Source organism: Carassius auratus, unplaced genomic scaffold (genome assembly GCF_003368295.1).
Source record: "Carassius auratus strain Wakin unplaced genomic scaffold, ASM336829v1 scaf_tig00032588, whole genome shotgun sequence".
In the NCBI taxonomy this organism is placed as follows: Eukaryota; Metazoa; Chordata; class Actinopteri; order Cypriniformes; family Cyprinidae; genus Carassius; species Carassius auratus.
Window position 1 is genome coordinate 24,316 of NW_020526010.1, and position 22,627 is coordinate 46,942.

The 22,627-nt window shown below is 35.6% G+C and overlaps 2 protein-coding genes and 1 long non-coding RNA gene across 3 annotated transcripts; 1 reads left to right on the plus strand and 2 right to left on the minus strand.

The window, feature by feature from the left end:
* Nucleotides 1-6,256: 6,256 nt before the first annotated feature.
* Nucleotides 6,257-7,437, minus strand: LOC113080935 (GTPase IMAP family member 4-like). The gene is made up of 2 exons (XM_026252992.1): nucleotides 7,412-7,437; nucleotides 6,257-7,259 (listed from the first exon to the last, which is right to left on the minus strand). Exon 2 carries the CDS (start codon nucleotides 7,251-7,253, stop codon nucleotides 6,771-6,773), a length of 483 nt encoding a protein of 160 aa, XP_026108777.1. The 5' UTR covers nucleotides 7,254-7,259; nucleotides 7,412-7,437; the 3' UTR covers nucleotides 6,257-6,770.
* A 967-nt stretch (nucleotides 7,438-8,404) lies between these two features.
* Nucleotides 8,405-11,680, minus strand: LOC113080933 (prolactin-like). Its single transcript, XM_026252990.1, has 5 exons — nucleotides 11,568-11,680; nucleotides 11,299-11,420; nucleotides 11,053-11,160; nucleotides 9,141-9,323; nucleotides 8,405-8,980 (listed from the first exon to the last, which is right to left on the minus strand). The coding sequence occupies exons 1-5, from the start codon at nucleotides 11,665-11,667 to the stop codon at nucleotides 8,792-8,794; spliced, it is 702 nt and encodes a 233-aa protein (XP_026108775.1). The 5' UTR covers nucleotides 11,668-11,680; the 3' UTR covers nucleotides 8,405-8,791.
* A 3,894-nt stretch (nucleotides 11,681-15,574) lies between these two features.
* Nucleotides 15,575-22,307, plus strand: LOC113080934 (uncharacterized). Its single transcript, XR_003282048.1, has 3 exons — nucleotides 15,575-15,736; nucleotides 20,900-21,005; nucleotides 22,034-22,307. It is a non-coding gene; the product is annotated as an uncharacterized LOC113080934 (long non-coding RNA).
* Nucleotides 22,308-22,627: the final 320 nt, after the last annotated feature.

Genomic DNA, 22,627 nt, shown 5'->3' on the forward strand with positions numbered 1-22,627 from the left:
TTTGTAACCTGTAACAAAATTGAAAACCAGTTCTATACAATTTGTATCCATTGAAATATATAGAGGTACAAAATGATCAACTGATTAAAACTTAGTTTAGCTTGAATACAGTTTTCTCAATCGATTTGACACTTTTCTCCTATGCAGTGTACTTACATTTACATTTAATCATTTAGCAGACGCTTTTATCCAAAGCGACTTACAAATGAGAACAATAGAAGCAGTCAGGTCAACAAGAGAACAACAACAGTATACAAGTGCCATGACAAGTCTCAGTTAGTCTAGTACAGAACACGTATCTATGTTTTTCTTTTTCTTTTCTTCTTCCAAGAATAGGATAGACAAGAAAAGGTAAGTGCTAGTATTAGTTGGTCATGTGTTGGTGAAAAAGATGAGTCTTTAGATGTTTTTTGAAAATGAGTAAAGACTCAGCTGTACGCATTGAGATTGGGAGGTCATTCCACCAGCTGGGCACAGTCCAGGAAAAGGTCCGTGAGAGTGATTTTGAACTTCTTTGGGATAGCACCACAAGGCGTCGTTCCCTTGCGGAGTGCAAACTTCTGGAGGGCACATAAGTTTGAACTAGTGAGTTTAGGTATGTTGGTGCTGTGCCAGTGACAGTCTTGTAGGTAAGCATCAGTACCTTGAATTTGATGTGAGCGGCCACTGTTAGCCAGCGTAACCTGATGAGGAGAGGAGTAACATGGGCTTTTTTTGTGACTCATTGAAGACAACCCTCGCTGCTGCATTCTGGATCAATTGCAGAGACTTGACAGTACATGCAGGAAGTCCCGCCAGGAGAGCATTACAATAGTCCAGTCTGGAGAGAACAAGAGCTTGGACAAGAAGTTGGGTGACTTGCTCTGACAGGAAGGGCCTAATCTTCCTAATGTTGTATAAGGCAAACCTGCAGGAGCGAGTCGTTGTAGCTATGTGGTCTGTGAAGCTTAACTGATGATCCATCACAGCTCCTAGGTTTCTGGCTGTCCTGGAAGGAGTTATGGTTGACAAACCCAGCTGTATAGACTAGTTGTGATGAAACGGTGGGTTACCTGGAACCACCAGGAGTTCTGTCTTCGTAACGTTAAGCTGAAGGTGATGGTCATTCATCCAGCTAGAAATGTCACTCAGACAGGCTACAATACAAGCAGTTACCGTTGGATCATCTGGTTGGAATGATAAGTAGAGTTGGGTGTCATCAGCGTAGCAGTGATAAGAAAAGCCATGCTTCTGAATGACAGATCCTAATGACGTCATGTAGATGGACAAGAGAAGTGGTCCAAGTACTGAGCCTTGAGGAACCCCAGTAGCAAGGTGTTTTTGACTTAGAAACATCACCCCTCCAAGACACCCTGAAGGAACTGTCAGAGAGGTAGGACTTAAACCACAAAATTTAATTTCTGTCTTTGTTTATTTACTCACATGTAGTCCAACACCTATATTAACTTATATTTTTGTGCTGAACACTAAAGAAGATAATTTGAAGAATCTGTGTAACCAAACAGTTGCTGTTCCACATTGAATTTGATAGTAGGAAAAAAACACCAGCAACCTTCAAAATGAAGTTTATGTTTAGTAGAAGAAGGAAACTGTCACAGTGTCTGGGTTGTGTTCCTTGGGTTTCCACTAGATGTCCTCCTTTCCCCACGTCCCTGCCTAAATCATTGCACCCAGCTGTCACTGGTTATCTATCATTACACTCTGTCAATTTCCCATTAGCGTTCGTCTCTCCCTGTGTATTTAACCCGGTCTGTCTTAGTATGAGTCCTTCTGCATTCATGTCCGTCTGTTATCGTGATCTTGCCTTGTGTTCGTGTTTAATTCATGTTTTGTTTATGTTCTGATTGTGTTTGGTATCTACCCCTGCCTGGACTGTTTATTCTCTTTGGATTATCCCTAAATAAAGACGTACTCGCACTTGATTCTCTCTCCGTGAATCCTTGTATCCCGGTCGTGACAGAAACTCATTCCATTTTTTTTTCTTCACTATTTAAATTTTTGGGTGAATTATTCTTTTAATATTAATAAAACACCAAACACACAGAGAAAACTCAATCACTGCTCTTGACTGAAGAAATTTAATACAGTTTCTTTAATAAGAATCGTGTATATATTGTTTTATTTTTATATTTGTTCATTCATTTTTGTTTTAATGCTCCTGCTAAATATACATGTTGTACCTGAAATAATTCTTTGTTCTCATTTTTTAATTACAAAGATAAAATAAAGACAAAGATTTTTATCTTTACCCATACACTTTGGCCTAAAAATCTGCCACACCTTTTCATATTTTGTTACCTTAAAAGCCTTTATAATAGGGAAATTAGTTTGGCTGTGATGCTTGTGGTGTAATTTGCCAGTTCTCCAAAGAATCGAACTCAGTCAGGGATTTTTCTCTCAGAAGAAAAGACTTTATTTTAAGCAAAACAAAGCCGAGAGGTCCTGCAAGGAGATCTCCCGAAATGCAATTTGGTTTCTCCTTATATACACTATATGGGGCGTTTCCAAATAGTCAAACTTTTCCTTATGCTTGCAATTTTGATCCTCTCTAGGGAGGAGAGGCCCCTACTTGATTTACTCTAAACACAGGCCCTTCCTGGCCATATGTTTCTCTTCAGTTTTGTACATTCCAGGGTGTAGGCAACTTTCTCTCCATTACCTATAGGATTATAATGGAAAAACAACTAGCAACAAAAATGGCTTGATTCACATTGATTATTCTTGATTGATTAAAATCTTACTAATAAAAATCTTCCACATGCTCAAACAGCTTGCAAAATAGAAAATGAGGACAACTCAACTAACATTTAGCAGAAAATTTAACTCTTCATACTTCACTACAAAACAGTGCTGAACTTTGACAAATAGTATTTATTTAAAGTCATAAAAGTGATTTTCTAATGTTTAATTATAAATCCAACAAAATAAGGTGAAAATAACTATACAGTACATAAGAGAATGGAAATGGCAAGTGAATATATGAATCTTTGACAATTTTTCCCCATTGATTTGCAGAAGATTTTCTGTGACGGTTACTGATAGTTAGTGTTAGGAACGTTGCTTTGGAAATTTGGTTATGCTATTTAAAATATAATAATAGTGTAACTATTTCAATTGCTTTATTACACTGTAAAACCCGACAAGTTAACTTAACTCAAACCGTTTGAGTAAACAGATTGCCTTGATTTAAACCCTGTAAGTTTTAAAACTTTGCATTCAAGTAATTAAGTGATTAACTAAGTGCTGATTGAGAATTAGTGATGAACAGCTGCTGTTAACAAACAGAATCACTGAAGAAAAGAGAAACACAAGAACTACTACAACTGACTTCAGACACAGACTTAGATGAAATCAACTGAAATAAAATACATGAAATCTCTCAAGATCTGATTAAACAACCCCACAAACAGCATCACCAGCTCCACTTATTAATAACCAGACTGACTTTATTTCTGTCAGACGTCTACAGAAGATCTTATTGAGAATGAACTAAGGTTTAGATGTTGATTTATTGTTTCATTTGAAGTAACCATGTTAGAGATCAGTGTTTGCTTTAGCTGGGCTCTTGACCCTTGATTTCTGTCTTAGTCTTTTCTCTGGCTGTTATAACCGTGTGTTTCTAAAACACATTTGTTGTAATCCAAAAGTCCAGAAGAAATGCCATCAGGTGTTAACCTGTACCTAGATGTAGGTTGTTTTACTTTATATTGGTGATGATAATCATCAATTATTGAACTGCTAGGAGTCTAATCTCTGATGAATTAAGTGTTGTGTAATTTGATTTACTATAGTAAAAGTGATTCGAAAGCCAGTGGTTCTGTGATAATCAGTTAATACAAAGACTTTCCAAACAGTGAGGTCTTCTACGGTGTCAAACAGTCACACAAAGACATCAATAATCAGAATATGAACCTCAACAATGGTGACCATAAAAAAATAAAATAAAAATGCTGCAGAGCATGCTGGGCGCCATGGATGAGTTTTTTACTACAATGGTACCCAGCATGCATTGCAGCATGTTTTTTTGTCACCATTGTTGAGGTTCATATTCTGATTATTGATGTCTGTGTTTGACCAGTTACTGGAATAGAAGACAAATGTATGTGTACAAAATATTTATGAAGTCATTTTTATATTAACTATCACATAATAACTGGCTCTTAGTGTCATTTTTATTAGGTCCTCTTCTACTAATTACACATTTGTTTCATCAGAGATTAGACTCCGATTAGACCGATCAATATTTCTGAACAATAATGAATAATTATCATCACCTATATAAAGTATAACAACCTACATCTAGGTACAGGTTAACACCTGATGGCATTTCTTCTGGGCTTTTGAGTTACAACAAATGTGTTTTAGAAACACACGGTTATAACAGCCAGAGAAAAGACTAAGACAGAAGTCAAGGGTCAAGAGCCCAACTAAAGCAGACACTGATCTCTAACATGGTTACTTCAAATGAAACAATAAATCAACATCTAAACCTTAGTTCATTCTCAATAAGATCTTCTGTAGACGTCTGACAGAAATAAAGTCAGTCTGGTTATTAATAAGTGGAGCTGGTGATGCTGTTTGTGGGGTTGTTTCATCAGATCTTGAGAGATTTCATGTATTTTATTTCAGTTGATTTCATCTAAGTCTGTGTCTGAAGTCAGTTGTAGTAGTTCTTGTGTTTCTCTTTTCTTCAGTGATTCTGTTTGTTAACAGCAGCTGTTCATCACTAATTCTCAATCAGCACTTAGTTAATCGCTTAATTACTTAATTGCAATGTATATCTTCTTTCAATGAACTTAACTGAATTAAATTCAGAGTACTCGTAACTGTTAGTTTTTTCAACTTAAATGGTTTAAGGCAATCAGTTTCCTCAAACGGTTTGAGTTAACATAACTTGTCAGGTTTGACTGAGGCTGTGTCTGAAGTCAGCTGTTGTTCCTTTCTCTCTTTTCTTCAGTGATTCTGTTTGTTAACAGCAGCTGTTCATCACTAAAGCTCAATTAATCACTTAATCACTTAATTGCAATGTATATCTTCTTTCAGTGAACTCAACTGAATTAAGTTCAGAGTACTCATAACTGTTAGTTTTTTCAACTTAAATGGTTTAAGGCAATCGGTTTCCTCATACGGTTTGAGTTAACATAACTTAAGGATATCTGTTTACTCAAACCGTTTGAGTTAAGTTTACTTGTCAGGTATTACAGTCAAGGCAATCGGTTTACTCAAACGATTTGAGTTAAGTTAACTTGTCGGGTTTTACAGTGTAAAGTAATGTAACAGATTACAATTGATTACTTTTTGATTAGTTTTCATAATCTAAAATATTTTCAACTTTTAATAATTTATCTTACAATATAAACCCTGATTATTTTCAGACTTTCAAAGTCTTCACCACTTAAATGAATATTACAATCATTTAATTTAAAACCACAGCCACCACAAAATCAGACTTTAGCACCCTTTTTTTCTTTACTTTACTTTGAGAACAATCTGATTCTGTTCAAATACAGGTTTAAAATCATAACAAAACATAGTTTGCTAGCTATGATACTGTTTTTAATCAAATCTTTCCACAGCTATGACAGGAAACACTGGCATCTAACAATGCCTTGGGGAGGAAAAAACAGTTACTTTAAACATATGCATAAACCCAAATAGGAAATAAAACATTTATTCTGTATATACTTCTGAAACATTGGTGCCTCATGTTTTAGTGCTCTAAAACATGCTATTAAGAAATAAATTAATTAAATGTATGTGCATGTTTGTGTGAAAAAATAAATAAATGTAACCCCCTTTGTAACTGTTAACAGTTTCATAAGTAACTGTAATTTAATTACACTTTTTTTCTATATTTTGTAAATTCGTATTGGAAAAGCGTTATTGTTGCAAACAATCAAAACAGTGATGTCTTGGCTATCAACGTGCGTTTAATCTTTTAGAAAATCATTTGAAAATGAAATTATACATACGAAATAGTCAATAGTTAAAGTAAGTAATTTTATAGTTCATAAATCAGGTCAAAAATCTTCAATCTGACACAAAGTGTATTACTACTTTTGGTTAAAATATTAGGCTATTAAAAAACTGTAAATTCAGTAAATCTGGACAATGCAATTCAATATTTGTTTTGTTTATTACAAGAACAGTGTAATACAAAAATAATAGTATAATTTTTAACTGAAATGAAACCCAAACCATTAAAAAAAAAACTAGAACAAAACTTTTTTTTAATTTAATGTAGTATTTTTTTATTTATAGTTTACCTGATTAAAGATGCCAAATTTCACTGCACAATATTTATTTCTGTGCACCTAATACAGCAGATTACTTTAAATTTTAAAACTATGTTCCTGTTGTAATTTTCATTCAATTTTCTTCTGAAGCAGGTCTAGGTCTTTTTTTGTTTTTTCCAGTTCTCCTTGCACTGTTTTTAACTCTCCTTGCAGTTGCTGGATGTCCTTCTTCTGCTGGTCCATGTCTTCCATGTCTTTAATTAGCACATGAAGTTTCTGCTTTAACTCTTCTAGCTCTTTACTGTCATTCAATTCTTCTTCTCCCCTTTCTCTTTATCAGTAGCATCACACCTGCTGACTAGGTCATCATCACGTTTTTCATTTTCCTCAGGACGTTTTCTGTTTTCTGGCACTTCTTTCTTTTTCAAGTTATACGTAGCTTCGGTGTAACGTTTTTCTTCATTCTTCTCCACAATCTCATTCATCTTTTTTAGAAGTGAAGAGACTTGATGGCGATCTTTTTTTTCTCTGTTGTTAAAGACATGGTATCTTTCTCCACATACCTGAATTAAGTTTTTTCAAATCTGAGTGAAGTTCTTCCAGGTAGTCTTCAATAGGTCTCTTCTCCAGCTCATCCTCTTTGGTGAACAGCACAATCATGTATTTGATGACTTCATCCCCAAACTCCTTCAGGATGTTCATGACTGTTTTTATCTCTTCATTGGTAAACCTGCCAATAGGCAGCACTAAGAGAAACACATGTGGCTTGCAATTGATGACAAATTCGATGATATTCTGCTTCATTTCAGTCTGAAACTGTGAAGAATCACACCATCCCGGAGTGTCAATAACTTTGATTTTTTGATTGTCCACAGTGAAGAAGCTCATTGAACAAGCTCGAGTAACTCGCTCTGAGCTGGGCGCTGTGTGAAATGCAGGGCAACCCAGAAGAGTGTTTCCTGATGCACTCTTCCCTGCTCCTTGCTTTCCCAACAGAATAATTGTCAGCCTCTCCATTTTAGCCTTTCATTGGCAAAGAAAAAAAAACATTTACATCCAAAATTAATATGTATCTGAAAAAAGTATACTTTAAATAAAAAGTTATCTTTACAACATTATTCAAACCTCCTTCTATAAAAAAAAACAAAAAACAAAAAAACAAAAAATGACAGTACCTTTTAGTCTCTGCGCTCTGTTGTTTCTGCTATAATGAAAGTGAGGACTGAGCAGCACATTTATACTCTGACTGGATGCTCCACCTCCATCTGTGAATGTCACAGACTCCGCACAGGTTTATCAAGAGCCCCATCCACTGGAACTTATAAGATTAAGCAGGTCTTTGTTTTTTTATGATATAGCGGAAATACTTTATGTTGGTGTGTCAAGGTTTCTTGTTTCTCATTATGAAACAATATACTGATCTCATTATGATCTGCAACCACAACTGCAACAATAACTGTAATGAAAACTAGTTTGTAAAACAACAACAAAAAATTTACACACATTCGACAACCATCCTGATGCCAAGCACCAATGGCTTATGTGCATGATTAGATGATTAGATTGGCTTGTATCTTTAAATATAATGTACCTTATATGCAACAGTATTGAATCTCCACTGATAAGAAAACACTCTAATAAATGCTGGGTTGTTTTCAAATATGGACTAACCCAACAGCTGGGTTAGTCCATATTTGACCCAAAGTTGGGTTGAAACAACCCAGCATTTTTTAGAGTTAATTAGGTTTGATAAATCAGTTTACAGAAATACATGCTATTTTGAAATGTTGCAGCACCCCTTTTGGTCAGAACCTGACATGACCTGTTCAGATGTGCGTCCTCAGAATGTCATATGGTCTATCTGCATGTACTGCTTGGGCTTCACATTCAAAAGATATAAGTCTATTAGTTAAAAGAAGGCTAATTTTCTTTGGCTTATGTGTTTGCGATGTTTAGATGTGCCAAATTTCTTTGTCAGATTTTTGTCCTTAAAGTTTCAGATTTATGATCTAACTAGTGTAGAAGGCACCCAAGTTTAGAGCACATTTAGAGCAGTAAATAAAGAAGATCAGCACTAACAACAAGCACTGTCTGTTCTTGTGCCTCTAATAAAGATTTCCAAGTCTTATCCACGTGTATAAATAAAGTATTCACTGTCTGAGTCATTATGAATCTGCATGATAGAAATATATTGACATTGAATTGTACTGACAAATATTGCACAACAGAAGAGTATGTCAAAGCTGGTTAAAGATACATCATTATATCCTTAATAAATAAAATTAGATGACTCAATATGTCGTCAAGCTGTTCAAACATTCCAATAAATTCTGAGCACATGCTCAAGATATTTTAAAGTTTATTCAATTAAAATTCCTTTGTTAAATTTATTTAAATTTTCTATTGGTTAATTCAATTTATTTAAGAATATGAGAAAGTGAAACAATAAAGGGCATTTTTTACCCTTTGATATTATAAAGAAGCATTTCTGATCACTGCTCTGCCATTTTAACTTCACATACACACTGAGAGAAGCAGAGCACAGCATTTCCTCTCTAACACATCTCGGGTCTCTTCTTGGCTGCCCGGCAGCGGAGAACTTTGAGGAAACTGTCAATTTTGTGAGAGTCCCTGCGGAAACAGGACAGCAGGAAATGGAAATTGACAAGTCGGGAGGTTTTATCCTGGCCGAGGCTGTTGATGTCAAAAGGGAGAGAGGACAGGTTGTCTGAAGTTGAGTCCATCTGTCGAGAAGAAAACATGGTCAGGGACAATGAATAACCCAACCCTGTTTAAAAAGATTTCCTTCAAGGTTTTTATCCAAACACCATTCAGTTGTACTTCCCTCCTACAGTCGCCATTCACAATATACAATCTGTGAGATGTTCTCTCAAGTACAATCACCTTGTTAAAGACGTGCTCCAGACCTGCTCCCAGGCTGTTGATGTTGTCCTGCAGCTCTTTGGTCTTGCTGTCAATGGTGTTGCGTTCTGGATGTGCCAGGCTGGACGCCTCAGAGGAGAGAAGGGCGAGGGGATCGGACCACGCCAGAAGCAGAGACCGAGCCAGAGAGAGCAGCTCATCCTCCTGCACACACAATCAGATAAAACTTCATACACCGCTTGTCTGTTTTGCCTGTAACTACGATTGTGACCACAAGTAGGAGATGTTTAGTCATAGTTAACACTGCACATTAAAGGGTTAGTTCACCCAAAAAATAAAATAATCAAGTAAATTCATTTGTTCCAAGTCCATAAGACTGTTGAACCAATGAGGTTTCACGAATGCATGTTCGTAATTCTGCAAGAACCAGTGAGTCAGAGAGGCTATTGAGTTCACATGTATCACATATAATGTACTCTATTTATGTATTTTGATTATTGCTCATATGTGAATAAAAACCTAAATTAATCTATTCAACATGGTCTGATGGTCTCTTCAGAGGACTTTAACAGATAAAACAGCTTGATTCATATAGATTTATTTTTCTTCTATAATTAAACACATCATTTTTTTTATTAAACACATTTTTATGAATTATGTTTTTTGTATATTTTGTTTTATATAAAGTATCAAAGTCCCATAACTGTCACCGTCCCACCTGTGGGACGCTTGGCACTCTTTTTTTTGTTGTTGTCTTTTTCTCTATAAAATCTTTTAGTAATCATCATAAATCATATATCATTTGAAAGCTTAGAAGCCCAAGATTCATCCTGTGTATTTTGAAATCGGACATTGCTTCACCATGGAAATGGTACTTTCAATTCTAATGGCGGTCACCTCCCTCTTAGTGGGCAGGGCCAAGTGTCATAAAACATAATGCATTTTTCTAGAACCAAAACTTTTTATAATCTTGGCAACAAACATATGATTGGAAAGGTCTGAGTCTCAGGATGTTATTTTGAGATAGAAGTAAAATTCACAGAAGAATCTAGAGAAAAATTCATTAAGCAAAATTCAAAATAGTTTTGATGACTCCCAGTGGCTGTGTGTGGTATGACGCCCTAAATAAAATCTCACAGGAACCTCAGATTTTTTCATATTAACTTCAAATTTGTAACATAACTTATATAGACACAAGGCTTCAATTTTATACCAAATTTAGAGTAAAACCTGTTATGTAAAATATTTATAATAAATAAAATAAAATAAAATTAATATAGCACATTTTATTTACAGTACATTTAAACTTCTATAACTTTTTGATACTTTAATTTTTTTTTTAAATTCCACTTTTGCTAATTTTTGTCTTTAAAAAGAGACCAACGATAGGTTTATATTCCAAAGTGTTCATAAATTACAGTAATTTAAGTTTGGATAGTGCACTTTAATGCCTATTTAAAAAATGGGGGGGGGGGGGGGGGTGACAGTTAAGCAATTTAATAATATATTTGTATACTATAAAAATTATATTTGTATTTAAATTATCAATAAATGTATATATATATATATATATATATATATATATATATTTTTTTATTATACAATTGTTCAAATAACAAAATAATAATAAAATAAGCTGGAACACACTCTCAGAAATAAAAGTACGGAAGTTGTTACAGGGGTGATACCTTTTCAAGGTACACATTCAAACCTAAAAGGGTCCATATCTTAAATCTTAAAGGTACATATTAGTACCTAAAGTTTACATATTACAGAGATACAAAAGTGTAGAGATAAAGAAACATGTACCTTTTGAAAAGGTATCACCCCAGTTACAGTTGTCATACCTTTTTTCTGAGAGTGCAGGAGAAAGTTTATGACATTTGATATGATGATTTGAGATGAGGATGGATGCAGTAAAGCATGCTCTTACCGGGACTTTCAGGGCTTGGTCTTTGTCATTGGGAATCTGAAGAGAGGATGTGTGGCACATCGACGGACGGGGCATCATTACCCTTCCAACCGGAGGAAAGTGAGAATCCTGTGGAGGAAAACAACGTTAATATTAAACAAGCAACATCAAATCAATGAAAGAAATACCTGTTTGGATAAAACTGAAGTCAAATATTGCAGATAACCCAGTGAGTGGGCATACGACACCAGGGTGTTTGGGACTGACCAGGTCATTAGTGAGAGAGGTGCTGAGAGAGTGAAGTTTGTCTGAGAGTTGAGAGGCTCGCTCCAGTAAATCATTCAGACCGACACCGTTGATGGAGACAAACGCACACATCAGAACAGCCACTGAAACGCAAAAAGAAAAAGAAACCCTTCAAAAATAACATTAGGGTCATCTGAAGTCCAGTTAGCATGAACAGAAAATGGAAAAGAGGATGTAAAGAACGAGGGAGGAGAAGTAAAGTGTAAAATGTTGCAGGGAACTTTGCTTACCTGCAAAGTACAGTCTAGATCCTTGAGTCATTTTAACTGGTTTTAACAGGTCTTGGTTGAATCTTTGCAGTCTGATTTCCTCTCTTGAGCTCTCTGTCATTTTCTTCCCATTATATAGGCCTGCTCTTCTCGGTCCTCTCATTTGTATATGCAATGTCTTGCACTCCAGGTGTATTAGTTAAATCCTGAAACTAATGATAAACATTGATGTGAGGCTGATCAATATTTATAAGCTGTCTGAGTAGATACAGGACACAAAAATCAAATAATCAGAGGTCAGATGATGTACCAGTTAAATATATGTAAAACATTCTTTCTTCTATTTAACTTTTAAATGTAGTGATGATTATTTGTGACATTTAATGAGCTGTGTGCCAATTTTTTTTCTTCTAAAATTTTTTTATTTAAAAAAATAATTTGCGATGCAATTATTTTAGGGTGTCTGAATGGAAAAATGAACTGATTCTAATAGTGCACCACCAGCAGTGTCAAAAAGAGCGTTTACACCCCCCCCCCCCACACACACATAAGGAACTTGTCTTGGTGACAGGAGCTTCAAGTGCATAAAAAAAAGGTACAGGCATAGTGTATACATACATGTAATTTAACTAAATATATTGTAGAAACATATATTGTACAGCTGCTTTGCAACGATCTGTATCGTGAAAAGCGCTATACAAATAAACTTGAAGTGAATTGAATTTAAGATAATAAATGGGCTTTTGGTGTTCAGTGCTCTTTAGTGCCAGTTCAAAGAGAAAGTGGGCAGGTGTGAAGGGTCCAAGTTGATTTTCCCAGCTGTTTTTTTTCTTTTATGGAGGTTGTGTATTCTACACTCATTCTACACTCTTTCAGCCACATAAAGTTTAAAAAAGTCTTCACTTGTGACCCTCTTCCCCCAGCAATGAGGAAACACTCATTTGTCATCACCTGCTGTGAACGGAGAGCATTTGAACCCTTTTGTTTCTTTTCTGCTCTTTCCCTGTTTATTTATGTCTGAATGTGTTGGTTGAGTCCAATTCTTATGAAAGTTTCCTGTTCCTTTTATGTTTTCAGACTCAATAGTTAGTTACAGTGTGTGACCTTATAAGACTTTGAAATAACAGGCCTTTTGTAACATTTTGTGTAATGGGTTTATCATTAATTCATTTCCCATTTTCTCTCTTTTTTTCTCTTTGTAATAAAAGCGTTGTAACCATGTTTTTGGCGTACTGATTACCATCTCACTACAAAAACATTGTTAAATGATGGTTATACAGCAAAACCAATTTTTTTGGTTGCCATGGATTAGTATTTATTTTTTATAGAACCATAGTTATTTTTTGTATGGATTCATTCTGTTACCTCGAAATTGGCTTTAGTCTTTCCAAAACTTCTCATATATTCTATATATTTTGGGAACTTAAACCTTTTACATATAGCCTATTTCGACAAATCTATACTTTTTATAATTTCATTTGACCATAAGGACGACTTTTCCTTTAGTCTAATAACAGAGAGAATAGCATTGTATGCTTGTGCATTGGGTCGTTTCTCCTCCCTCAAGGCTCAAGGAGAAGGAGGCTACTTGATGCGCGTTCAACTTCCAGTTCAACAATATTCATTTTGTTTTCCAGGTAAATCTCACCAGATCTTTCCGGACTGCAGACCCAGGTAAAGTAATTGCTTGACATTTCATGCTAATGTAATTAGCTGCACTTTAGCTCGTTGGCAGCAGTGTATATGCATATGGATGTGGGTTGATTTTTTAGAAAACAGGACGTTCTTGTCTGAAGGTCTCCGTTAAATACCTCCGTCATTTCCAGATGCGCGTGCTGCTTTCAGTCATTTGTTCCTACAGCTTTAATCGCGTAACATCTTGAGTTAGACAGTCGGGTATTTTTTTTGATCATTATAATTCAAGGAACAATAAAAAACAATACGTTGCAATGCTTAACTTTTTAAATAACAGTTGAGGAGGTGTGTTGATGAAGAGATCCGTAAAAGTTTCAGATCTTTAGAAAGTAACCACTGCTTTTGTTGCAGTTAAGTATCCACATGCTCTCGGACACAATCGGATAGGCAGCTTGGCTAATACAAAGATAGGTACATTTACGAATTTTTATTTAATGATAAAGCCATTTTAGCCTTGATATAATAATAATTTTGTTTATTTAGAGAACATAAACAATAAAAGAGGAAAAAGTTTAATAAAAATACTAAACACTAAAAATAAACTGCAGCAATAAAAAGGTTAAAAAAATATGATAAATATTTCAAATAAAACTGTAAAACTGGCATTTAGGATACTTTAGGATACGTTTCGTCCCGCGGAATTTCAGTGTATTATTATTGTATCCAACTGTAATTTGGACTTTTTTTTTTATTTAAATTAACCAACTGTGAAGTGATTAGACATTTAAAGTTTCTGATCTGATTTATAGTCTATGTGAAGGGGTAAAACTGTTTGAACAGATGAGGGGTGGGTAAGTAATGAAAGACTCTTATCTGCCGTCGAATAACAGTATGTTGTATCTTGTTTTTTATTCAGTTTTCTCTCGAAAACCTAAATGTAAACAGGTTACTATATTAAAACCTATATCAAATCACCACTATTTTGAATATTGATTCAAATGTGTCCCCCTTTCTGGCATCAAAACTCTTAAAAGCCAAATGGATTTGCTTGATTTAGCTTTTAGTCAGGCTGGTCTGAACACCATATACAGTAGCTAGTTGGAATATTAGTTCATATTGAAACTTTATTCATATAGAAATAGCTTATTGCATTTTAATTAGTGCTGTAAAACGATTAATGCAATTAAAAATCCAAAATTTGAATAAAAAAGTTTTTGTTTACACAATAAAGCCTATGTGTGTGTAGTGTATATTTATTTTGTATATATATAAAGATATATATTTTATTTTGAAAATATGTTTAATTACATCATATTTATATTCATATAAATATATTTAATAGAAAATATAACATTTTCTTATACATGCATGTGTGTGTATTTATATATACATAATAAATATACACAGTATACACACACACACACACACACACACACACACATATACTGTGTAAACAAAAACTTATTTTGGACGCAATTAATCGCGATTAATCATTTGACGGCACTAATTTTAATGATCTCCTATATGACATCCATTTAGAGGGATGCGATAGTGAATGTAGTGCACAATTCACAATAAAAATTAAGTTTAAAGGTAAAGTTATAAAGGCAGAGGAAAGTTGTCAAATGTGTTCATTTTTATGTTTTCATTTAACCATTTTACATTTATTCATATATCTCGATTTTACACTTACATTTAGTCATTTTGCAGATGCTTTTATCCAAGTGGCTTACATTTAGGGATTACATAAAGAGAGATTCAAACAGACACAGGAAGTGCTTGTAATACCAAGTTTCAGGTATTGTTCAAATAAGTACAAACTAGAAAGGAAAGGAATAAAGGAATAAGGGAAGGATTTTTTAAAATCTCGTATTTATTCCAGTGTACTAGTGCCTATATTCATTTAAATCTTTAAGAAACAATAAAATAAGAAAGGAAATTATTTGCAATTTAAATGAGAAATTTAAATGAGATGAAAATAAATATGATTAATAAAGAAAGAAATAGTGTAAATTGGTGCACGTCATGAAAACATGTTGCCATTAGTGGGCGCCCGTGCACAGTACGTGATATCACACAAGAAAGTAGTGCAGCTTTTCTGTGTGTGGAAGCAAGTTAAGTTTCTCTGCATACTTTCCATTGGCTCAGCACACTTCATTACACACTGTTGCTTTAGGTGCAGAAAAAAAGCACAATAATTTGCTTTTTCCATATTAAGTACCATTCTTTCAAAAGTTTTTTTTTTTTTTTTAAGTTTTTTTTTTTATTTGTTTTGCTGAATAAAGTTGAACCAGATCACTGTTTGATCTCTTGCTCATATACATATGTGCCTTCTCACGTTCCCCCCTCCTTCCTCCCCCGTGTACTATGTACACTACCCCTCCCTCTGGCCAACTCTAACTCTCCATTCTCTCTTTTTCTCTTGCACATGCAACCACAGGAGCGCACGGATCACACCAACACCACAGAATCATGTCTGACTCAGAGACTGCAGCTCCTGCCGAGACCCCTGTCCCAGCACCCTGTGTGGCCATCAAGGCAGATCTAGACAAATGGTAAGTGACTGGATGGTGTATGGTCCATAAAACCGGTCCGTTGCAACTCTGTATAGACCGAATTAAAATTTATTAAATTCTCATACTCCAAAATGTGGATTTATTTCCACATAGATTTATTATAATTCTTAATTAGTTAATATTGGTGATATTTAATAGAATTATGATACGCAGTGTTAATACTGCATCGTGATGGCGATCCAAAATGGAGGGAAGAAAGGACCTTGTGGCGAATATGAGGTGGAAGGTTCGCGCAAAGGGATCCGGTGTTTTTAATAAGATGTAACTTAATTAAGCTTAGTGAGTTTTGTAAATGGTTTGATTGGTGTCAGTTTGATGCGAGTTGGCAGCAGCAGTGGGGCCGCTCATTAAGAGCATTCTGGGGTTTTTCTTCAACTTCAGTTCTTCCTCACGGCTGATTGGCTGTTGGGAATGTGTCTACGTCATGCTTTTCCTCCTGCTCGTCCTGCCATCCCTGATTTCCCCTCTCGGTCTTCGCCATTTCTGTCCCTGCAGTTTCCCTGGCCTCGCTTTTCACGTTTGAGTTTTGACCACTTAAATGAGAGCAAAGCACTGATATTTACAGGTGAACCTTTTCTCTGGTTTTCCCTGCCCTCCCACTAATGGGTTTTGCTGGATTTATATCCTGCAAATGAAGGAGATTGTGAACAGTGATGAACATTCATGCAGTATGCATACGCTGTCCTTCCTCCTATGCAGGGTTTCATTGTGTTCCCTCTCTCTTGACCACTGACACCAGCCATTGCTCAAGCTGTATTTTGACCCTAGTCCCCACAACAGCCTAAAAAATGTAGACTGGCTGCTTTTGGTGTTTGTAGTGTCGACAGGCCTGGGCAGCATGAGAAAGGAGATAAGGTTGCACATACGCTGACCTTTGGTGTGCAAGGACTAGATAGGGAAAGGGTGTGTGGGGGTGAGAATTTGGTTGAATAATGTGTCACCGTTTCATCTGAAGCAATGGCCATCACAGTCACCTTCATTTACAGCAGTGCTTCTCAACTCCAGTCTTTGAGACCCACTTCGCAAGATATTTCAGATGTCCCTGTTCAACACACCAAAAAGCTGATGAGATGAATCAGGTGTTTTAATTAGAGAGACATCTAAAACATTCTGGTATGTGGGACACTGCTTTAGCGGGTATAAAACCAACAAAATCCACTGTAATCCAAAATGGATTTAAGGGGGGGGCAGTGAAAAATGGAGAAAAGATGCATCTGTAAACATTAATAGTTTCCTCTCACATGAGCAGTCACCGCTCAAAATGACAAATCGAGACTGGGACGCTGCAGGGACAGACACAGTGGAGACTGATGGGAGAATGGCAGTACTGTTAATAGTTAAATGATGTAAGCAGGTCAGTTTCTCATTGACCTTTATGTGACCATTTTGACCAGCAACTTGCATGTGTTGCTGACTAGCTGAATGTTTAACTTTACAGAAGGCGACCTTAAGTAACGTACACCACATTGGTAATTATAGTGCCCTCGTACATGGTAATGCATACGTGTGTGTGTGTGTGTGTGTGTGGTGTGTGTGTGTGTGTGTCATTCATTAAACAGTGTGACGTACTATTGACTGGATCACTTTATACCTGGTCTAAGCATGTCACAGTGGCCATTTTGTCAGTTTTTTTGTCATGTTAGTCCACAAAGGGGATTCATTCATCATGTCTGGGCTTTAAACCCAGAATAAGATTAACCCCACAATCTAGCAGTTATTCACTAGGAGAATACATATACATACATACACATACAATACATATGCCTGCTTATTGTGGTACAGTGTACAATTTCTGACCTTATGACCTTGAGATGTTCTCCATTTTGTGTGGTTTCAAAGTCTGTGACTGAACATCAGCCTCAAAGTTAACGTACCGCCATTGGGTCCTATAAACTGTCCTTTCAAGAATGTAAATGTAAATCACAAATTAATCTTTTACACTTTAAGCTGATGTTTCCCTCTCATTTGTGTTAGCATGCCTGCTCTTGTAGCGGTTGGAATGCATTGTTCTAGTTTTGTAGAAGCCCCCCTCAGGGTAAACAGTGTTACTTGATCTATCAATAAACAAAAGCATCTGCTTTATCAGCATAAGATTGCTTTTTTACAGGATTTCCATGTGGAAATAAATCAATTCCATATGGATTCAGTATTTATTAGATTCCAGTTGAATTATTCTTTGGGTCAAGTAAAATTATTTCCTATTTGTTGTGTTTATGATCCGAGCACTCCTGAGCCGTGCCCTTTTTCCTTTTGCATTATATATGTGGAGGACTGGCCATCATGTGAATTATTCAGTCTTCATTTTGGGATACTTTTTGGTATCAGTCTAATTTTACACCTCCAAGACTGACAGATTTCAATATTTGACTGGTAATAAATATGGTTTGGTTCATTTAATGCACATTTGTAACACATTTTAAGATCAATTTATCTATAGTTCACGACAAAAAAAAAGAAAATTCAGTCATTGTTTACTCACACTCATGTCATTACAAACCATTTATTCTGCAGAACACATATGTGACTCTGGAAATTTTAGGTATTTCTTTTATGCCAAAAATCATTAGGACATTAAGTAAAGATCATGCTCCATGAAGATATTTTGTACATTTATGTACATTTACAGTTTTTCTCAATTGCTAAAACACTAAAACCCATTGGCTGAACAAAGTTCTCAGTTGCCTGAACTTATTTAGCTAATTGTGCAGTCTGTTGTCAATACCTTAAACCATTTCACATGGTAAAACACAATTTGCAGATCTCACTTAGACTCTTCAGCAAAACGCTAAACACATTCTCATTCTCAAAACACATTCTGCACTCTAATGCACATGTCATCCATACTGGTAAACACAAGTGACAACAATCAAATACAAATAGAGAACATGTGTCATTGATTGAACACAATCACTCAAAATTGATTTAACCTGTTTCAAATGATGTGACACAACCAATATAAGCCAGTTCAGAGAGCAAACAGGTTGTTGAAGGTGGGAAGGAGAAAGTCTGAAAATGGATAGAAGAAACAATGTGAGAGGACGAGTGCGTATGCGAGGTGGGCGACGAGGAGGAGGGCAAGAAAGAGGAGGAGGAGGGCGAGGAAGAGGAGGAGGAGGAGGGCGAGGAAGAGGAGGAGGAGGAGGGCAAGAAAGAGGAGGAGGAGGGCAAGAAAGAGGAAGAGGAGGAGGGCAAGAAAGAGGAAGAGGAAGAGGAGGAGGAGAAGGAGAGGCCGAAGCATGATTGGACAGCGGGCCATTGTTGAAGTCCCTGGTCAACGAGGTCAACAAATAACAATAATTACACTATCACAGAGACCAAGCACAAGTTTATGAGATGCAGGGTACAGTACTGTAAAAATAGGGGTAGAAGGAGGAAGAACCAAAAAAAAAAACCTGCAAAGAGCAAAGAAGAGTAGTAATTTCTGATCAATTTTGAGCTACTATGATAGAACATGTTTTTGTTCATCAAAAGACAAATGACGGAATAATATGAACTTTGTTTTGAGATTAAAAATTTACTTCTCCCTGAGAACTATGTTTTGAACAATGTATTTTCTATTTGTTGGTGTATTGTTTACTGACTGCTTGATAGTGTATATCATTTTGATCACTTTGTTTATGATTTGAGAGCAGTGTTTGATTTTGAACACAGGTAAAACTGTTTTGAGGCGAAAGTTTCATTTTGCAAGAGGAGTCAGAGGTTTTGTAAATAGTGCTTGAAGATGAGGTTTTGTGTTCAATGTTTTCAGAAAATGGAGCAAGGTTTCAGAAATTGTGTTTTAGCAATTGAGAAAAACTGTAATAACAAACCATAAATACATGGAAAGCTAATTTATTCAGCTTTAAGATGATGACTGGTTTTGTGTTCCATGGTCACAAAGGAAGAATGTTGGTAACCAAACATTGGACAAAAAAATATTTTATATTCCACAAAAGAAAGAAATTCATACAATTTAGTGGACAAGGTGTGAGTGAGTAAATGATGAACTATCCATAGCACTAGCTTTTAAAATGTGCTTTTGCCACCAATTTGACACCACAGATATAGTGTTTCAACATTTGCCTCCCAAATCAAAAGGTCTTTAAACACACCCATGCTCTGGTTCATATGACACAGTTTTCCAGAAATTCATCACCTTTTGAAAACAAACTAGCTTTTAAATGGACCATTCAAAATCCCAAAAGAGGGTGGTTTTCCAGTTGACTAGAAATGATTTTGTGATCTCTAATTATTGGTTGTTGAGGATAAACACATAATCTGACCCTGATTGTTTTTTGTCAGTTAGTCTTGTGCTTCACAATGGTCCATTCTCCCTTTGCATGTCTTCTCTCTGAATCTAGTATTAGTATTAAGATGGCTGCCTATGAAGAGGAAATGCCCTTGGCTCGTGAAATCCCCTCGTACATCCTCACACCAACATCACGTGGCTCATCTGAACCAGTCTGCATATGGCGCTTTATATTTAAATCGACCAGCTGTGTGTTACATCACCGCTCTCTGAGAAAAGACAGAAAGCGAGGAAGAGCATGCTTATGTCAGCATGCGAGATGCAGCAGATGATCTGTGGGGGAGGGAGAGACTAAAATCATTTTCTCTCCGGGGGAGGGGCTCTTTTCCTCATAAGTCACGACATCTCCCTCTTTTAGCAGGAGGCATGTCTCTTTTCCATTACCTGCTTGCTTTGTCACGTGGCTCTATCTTTCACTGGTTCAGCTGGATTATCCACCTCCCTCTCTTTGCATCTCTTTCCCCCTTTACTCTGTCATTCCTACCCTTGTTTTCGCTCCATCACTCTAATGCAGTGTGTCAGTGTCTGCCGTTGTTTGGTGTGGAGAGGCTCAGATAATCTCACTCTTACAAATGCATACATACTGTCTCATTCAGTCGCAGCAGAATCCAGCCTCTCATGAGTGCACATTTTCTATGACTTTGCGGAAACAAAAGACACAACCAAAGTTATGTAATTTCTTTATAGTGTGTGATACAGAACCTTGATGCTTGATCATGAAGTCTTGCATGCTTCAGAGGGACAAATCTGAATTTTTGTGTTGTATTTGTGATATGTTGATGTGAATCAGAGTGTAAGTGTGTGTGTGTGTGTGTGTGTGCTGACGTAATGAGCGTGTTTCCTGTGTGCTACAGTGTAAAGGAGAATGGCGAGGAAGCGTGTAAGGAGCTAATGGAGGCGTTTGCTGCCTGTGTGAAGAGCAATGCTGAGGCATCATGATGAGCTCAACATGCAGGAAAAGTAAAGCACATTCACTTGCTTCATTTCCCTTTACTTGATCAGATGAGTATTTTATTTATGTCAGATCAGCAGATACATTATGTACTATGTTTTCTTTTCTAAATATGTGAATATGGCTGACTGATCAGTATTTCAATTTAGTTGGCAATCGTCTAATAAGTAAGGATGCACAGATCTAATATATATATATATATATATATATATATATATATATATATATATATATATATATATATATATATATATATATAACAACAACAACAACAAAAACATTGTTTCCACGTTTGGGTGAGAACCGATAATTGGGTTATATTTATATTTCATACACAGTGTTAATTCAAAGTGCTTTACATAAAAGAAAGTAAAATAATCATGAAGAAAAATAATAACAAAAATAAAACAAGCAATTTCAAAACTTTTAAAATGATTAAAACATTTACTTAAAATGAATTTAAAAACAGTTAGAAAATGATTTTACATAAAGAAAAATTGTGAAAATATAGTGCAATCAGTTCGGACATTGCACATGCTTAAAATTAGTTTTGTTAAAGATAAGTTAGAGTACTGTATCATGGCAAATTTAAATTAAATGTAATGTGGGAAATAAAGTATTCAAGAATAAATGTCCAACATAGACTATAATGTTAAATTATATTCATAAATTACAATATTGTTTAAATTTCACTTTTAAAAAATGTGTCAAGTTTACTTTACTTTACTGCCTTAAAAGGTATGTTAACTTGACAATTATTTTAGATTATTTTAAATCAAATTAATTTTAGTGTAGTCAATCTTTTCAAGTCAGTGTTACTTTATTACTAACCAATTCACTCCACAAATGTTTATGTTGTTGTATCAAGTGAAACTATGTCAACTGGAAACATATATTTAATATTCTTAATATTACCATTTTATTGGCTATTTATTTAATCTTAAGCACATTTGTTCTGCTCTGTTTTATGATTGTCTTCATAATTTTTCATCTTCATTTGAAATGTATGATTCTCTGTATTTCTGTTTGTTTTTAGCGTTTTACTGCACTGAGTCCTCCACCTTCCCAGCATTCCCTGCAGCTCATGGCACTGGACTAAATGATGGGGTTTGGCAGCAGAGACCATATTTGTGTTTCTTCCCTTCTCTACCCCCTGTGAAGCTTAAACAGATTCCTCCAAGCACCAACCTCCCCTCCCCTCCCCGTTCGTGGCTGATTGTATTGATCTGACCTGTAGACAGTTTGAGAGTTGATGTAAATGATGTGTCTCAGATGCTTTCAAAAATGGAATAAAGATTTTAAAAATGGTTCGATATTTCTAACTGACTTTGTTTGACAATGTTTGTTTTCGTACTTAGGGAAACCCCTAAAAACAGCTTTCATTAACTTTCTTAGCAGATCCTGTCTTGCCAAAAGTGACTTCTAATGAGTCCCTGTGGTTTTATTTATAAAGAAGTCCAAAACTTTGAGATGGATGCAGTGAACTGGACTGTAGACAAGGATTATGTAGGCTTCTGTAATGGGTTTAGGTGAACTAAAGTAGGAGATTAAGCTTTCCAGTGTCACTAATACTCTAAACTCCTCACTTTGACTCTTTAAGAGGCACACAAATAAACCCACCCAAATCCCC

What these genes read in the sequence shown, in the direction of transcription:
- LOC113080933 (XM_026252990.1), bottom strand. Translation starts at nt 11,667, where the DNA reads ATGACAGAGAGCTCAAGAGAGGAAATCAGACTGCAAAGATTCAACCAA. An exon ending in CCTCTCTCACTAATGACCTG is followed by an intron (nt 11,161 to 11,298) that starts GTCAGTCCCAAA and finishes TTTCCTCCACAG; the next exon opens with GATTCTCACTTTCCTCCGGT. An exon ending in ACCAAGCCCTGAAAGTCCCG is followed by an intron (nt 9,324 to 11,052) that starts GTAAGAGCATGC and finishes TTGTGTGTGCAG; the next exon opens with GAGGATGAGCTGCTCTCTCT.
- LOC113080935 (XM_026252992.1), bottom strand. Translation starts at nt 7,253, where the DNA reads ATGGAGAGGCTGACAATTATTCTGTTGGGAAAGCAAGGAGCAGGGAAG.